This window comes from Cyprinodon variegatus, unplaced genomic scaffold, assembly GCF_000732505.1.
Source record: "Cyprinodon variegatus isolate N-32 unplaced genomic scaffold, C_variegatus-1.0 Scaffold937, whole genome shotgun sequence".
NCBI classification, from domain to species: Eukaryota; Metazoa; Chordata; class Actinopteri; order Cyprinodontiformes; family Cyprinodontidae; genus Cyprinodon; species Cyprinodon variegatus.
The window spans coordinates 190,821-194,728 of NW_015151390.1; the positions used below are offsets into that span (position 1 = coordinate 190,821).

The 3,908-nt window shown below is 36.6% G+C and overlaps 1 protein-coding gene across 1 annotated transcript in view; it reads right to left on the reverse strand.

Moving 5' to 3' along the window:
- The window catches only part of LOC107100121 (RING finger protein 150-like), a 35,621-nt gene that overhangs the window by 2,630 nt on the left and 29,083 nt on the right, over positions 1-3,908 (reverse strand). The window contains exons 4-5 of the mRNA XM_015398490.1: positions 2,614-2,710; positions 2,265-2,523 (exon numbers count right to left, since the gene is read on the reverse strand). Of these exons, the coding sequence (XP_015253976.1) occupies positions 2,265-2,523; positions 2,614-2,710 (356 nt within the window). The remainder of the gene's footprint in view (positions 1-2,264; positions 2,524-2,613; positions 2,711-3,908) is intronic.

Below are 3,908 nucleotides of genomic sequence, written 5' to 3' on the forward strand. Positions count from 1 at the left end.
ATATATATATATATATATATATATATATATATATATATTTACATTTATTTATTTTTTATTTTATTTCTATTTATTTCTTTTTTAATGCTTTTTTAAATGCTTATTTTGTAGCATTTTGATACCTTTTTGGTGAAAAGTGCAGTATAAATGAAATTAATTATTATTATATTATTATAAAAGTATCGATACTCAAAAAAAGTATTGATACTGAAACGTTGTATCCGGATACAAAACCCGTTTTTAAGAGTATCAATACAGCTATCTAAATTGCAGAATAGAGGAAAATGCACTTTCTGAACACTGTGTGATTGAATAATTCTGTGCATTTTTCAGTTTCAGACTTTTTTGTAACAGGTGCAGCTGATGAGAATGATTTTTGTTTAACTGGTTTGGCTAGTGTCATTGTTATGTGTGCAAAGCATAGCCAAGGAAGGAACACTTCATTTTAATTTAGTAAGTTTTTTATCAAGCTTGCTTAATATTGTGCACAGCATACAACCTCAAAATATTATTCTTATTGTTTTTTTATTTATTTCTTGTATGTTTTTAGTAATGAAAATATTTCTGTTGAATTTTAGAGTCTTTGTTTATGTTCTTGTGGTATCGAATATTTTACTTAGTATCGGTATCGAGTTGAAAAGTTTAGTATCGTGACAACCCTATAAGACACATGTTGACATAGTGACACATGTTCTGTGATACATGGTTTAATGATGTCACTGAGGTGTATGCATCAATGGGAAATGTTCTTCTGGGTTTGATTTATAAAACTGTAAATTAATTAGAATGCAAAAAAGCTTTTTCCTAACAGCCGTCATTAACTATAAACTGCTGCTGAAGGTTAATATAACACTGGTATCATCATGGTGATAACGATAGTCATGATATTCAGGCAAAAGCTAAAAAGGTTTTTTATTCCAGCAATCTAATCTGAGATTAAACTGGATGGGAATGAAAATAATTTTTTTCTAAATCTTGACAATCAGAATAAACTAGATTCTTGAAATGTAAAGAAGTGTGAATGTGAGAAGAAACCCCACTTCTAAAGCCGACAAGAACATGAACCCTCTGCTTTAAACCTGTTATCTGCTAATCTAGATTAAATCATGTTAAAGAAGTGTTAAAAAGTTAAATATGTTAAATAGTAATTGTCTGGGAAAGAGAACTGGGAACAAGCCTTTAGGATTGAACCCTTATAGGGGGCTGTAGCCTTAAATTAAACATTAGAAACATGTGTCACATTCTTCTTTACAGTAAAGTTCAGTTATGCTGAGCAGAAAGACTGAACACTGAGGCACCAATGAGGAACGGCTTCCCTACAGAATAATGGTGCCACCACCATGCTTAACTGTGGGATGGTGTTTTAAAGGTGCAGGGGGAGTTTTTAAAAGCATTAATGCTGCATGGAGCCCCCTATATGGCGTGACTTTTATTCCATTATTGTGGAAAATAAGGTAATTTTCCACAATAAACATTTGAAAAACTTCTTAATAAAAAAAAGAGGTTTTAAAAGTAACTTCTTATATTTCAGTTTTCCATTCTTCTTTTTACAGACTTTTTTGTTTTTTTGTTTTCCTTTTTTCAAATTGTTATTTAGATTTAGTTTTTTAAAGATCGCACTGTCTTCATTTTAGGGCCAATAACAAACCCTTGCTGATGACTAATAAAAATGGTGCTAACACTCATGCAGACCAACAGAAATGCCTCCCCAGAAGCAAAGAAAATAAGATCTTTAGAAGGTAATCTGAAAAGAACACACTTAGTAAAACTCAATCTGCAAAAGAAAAATTTTCAATACTTCATCTAGGAACCTGTCTGTGTTCCTCAGGTTCATTGAAACGTTTGAATTAAAAAAACTTCTTCATGAATCTTTCAGTGAAACTTTTAAACATTAGGTATCTAAACATATGCATCAGAATCAGAAATCAGAAATACTTTAATAATCCCAGAGGGAAATTGCTTTTGTTACACGCTCCAGTTACAGTTTTATATGATATATACACAAATCCAACTATACAATATTAGTTAGGAAAGAAAAAAGAAAACCTGTGTTTAACATATTTAACACATATCTGTGCAGCTCTTGTTGTCTTTATTCAATATTCAAGATGGATGAAAACATCTGATTCTGTTTTATCTACCATGTTCTGAAACAAACATCCTAAATTTTAGAAGGATTTGAGCATCCAGAAAGGCGTAAGGTGTAGTGAATCCAATCTGCCACTAGGTGTCAGTAAAGCCCCAGCTGTGTGTCTGTGTCCAACCTGTGTGGGCATCAGTGGCTGTTATGGGACTGTCTCTCAGTGGGTCATGGTCCTGGTAGTCCTGCGGGAGCCCCACCCGCCGCACGCCGGGGTCCAGCACCACCGAAGAGCCGCCCTCGCTCAGCGTCCCGTCACTGGACGCCCCGGACACCACGGCCTCCAGGGCCAGAGCTCCTACTCCGCCCATCCCAACGCCGCCTACGCCGCCCAGGGCCAGGTCGTAGTCCAGGGGGAGGTCGTCCAGGCAGTCTGCGTTCAGCTTTAAGGAGGAAGGGGAATATGTTAACGCATTAAAGGTCATAAAACTATGAACACAATAAGATCGGTGAAGGGAAATAGTTGGACTCACAGCGATGCCAAGAGCCTTCAGGATGTTCATCTTACACATGGGACAGGTGCGATGGTCCAACAGCCACGGATCCACGCAGCTCTTATGGAACAAATGTCTAAAAACAAAAGGAAACCAGTGTTGATCTGTGCCGTCAGGAGAGAGGAAGCAGTCTGAGGGGACTATTATCCAGCTACATCAGAGAACACGCTTCCTGACCTACAAGTCAGAAAAACAATTTCATGCAAGGATGAACAAAAGTTGGAGACTTTTCTCTCTACCAAGAGAAAACAAGACTAAATAATGGAAAAATCTGGGAGAATAAAATATTCTTCATGGACATAACAGCTGCCTTATTCCACCTGGACAGCATACTGGCCTTGGTTCCTGGGTGGAGACGGATTATGGATCAAATCTGGATTGGGAACGCCACAGGATTCCCTCACAGGAGATGGATAATGTTGTAAAGGCGCTTTATGAAAAGTTTAAAGCTCCTGTTGAGCCAAAAAGCTAACATCTGACTCCAGACGACTGATATTAAAGAACAAAAATAAACAAATCCTTTTTTTTTATATATTATTTTATAAATGATCAAGGAATCCTTCTCCTGACTGGTACCTTTGTTAAATGGGATTATTCTGGTTCTCTGAAACCTCTCTGAATTATGGCATTAGCTAAAACAAAAAAACAACAACAACGAAATGTGCAGAAAATCCAATAAGAAAAAGTTTATTTCTATCAAACACAAAAAAAAAAAAAATCAAGCACTGAAAATAACTTAGTTTAAATAAGACTTTTGCTTCCATTTATTATAATTTTCTTACTTTTTTAGCCGAATTATCCACTTAATGGGAGGAAAAACATTTTTACAGAGAGACTTCCTGCCATTGCCACAATGTTTTGCACCAATCCCATATGACTCATTGAAATTAACACATGCCTGCACCCATCAGAACATGAATGCTGGTCAAAACTGAAAGAAAAACAACCTTAACTACCTTAAAGATGACGAATCCTACTGTCTTTTAGCTCAGGACGCTTATAGGTGTTTTTTAAGAGCCTCCAGCTGGTTAAAACAACAATTTCATTTCTGACTAACTGCAGTGAACAAAGTTACACACTGCGGGGCCTCAAATGCAGCTCATTCTAAGGAGTGTTGGCCCTTTAGTTAGACAGCAGGGTGTCCTGGTCTCTACCCCTGACATTTAAAGTTGTAGGGAAGCGGCTGTTCCAACCGTTGCAGTTCCGAATTCTCCTGAGAGGTGCCTGACTTTACATGAGTGAATAAAGTGAATGTGATTGGTTGTTTATCAAGG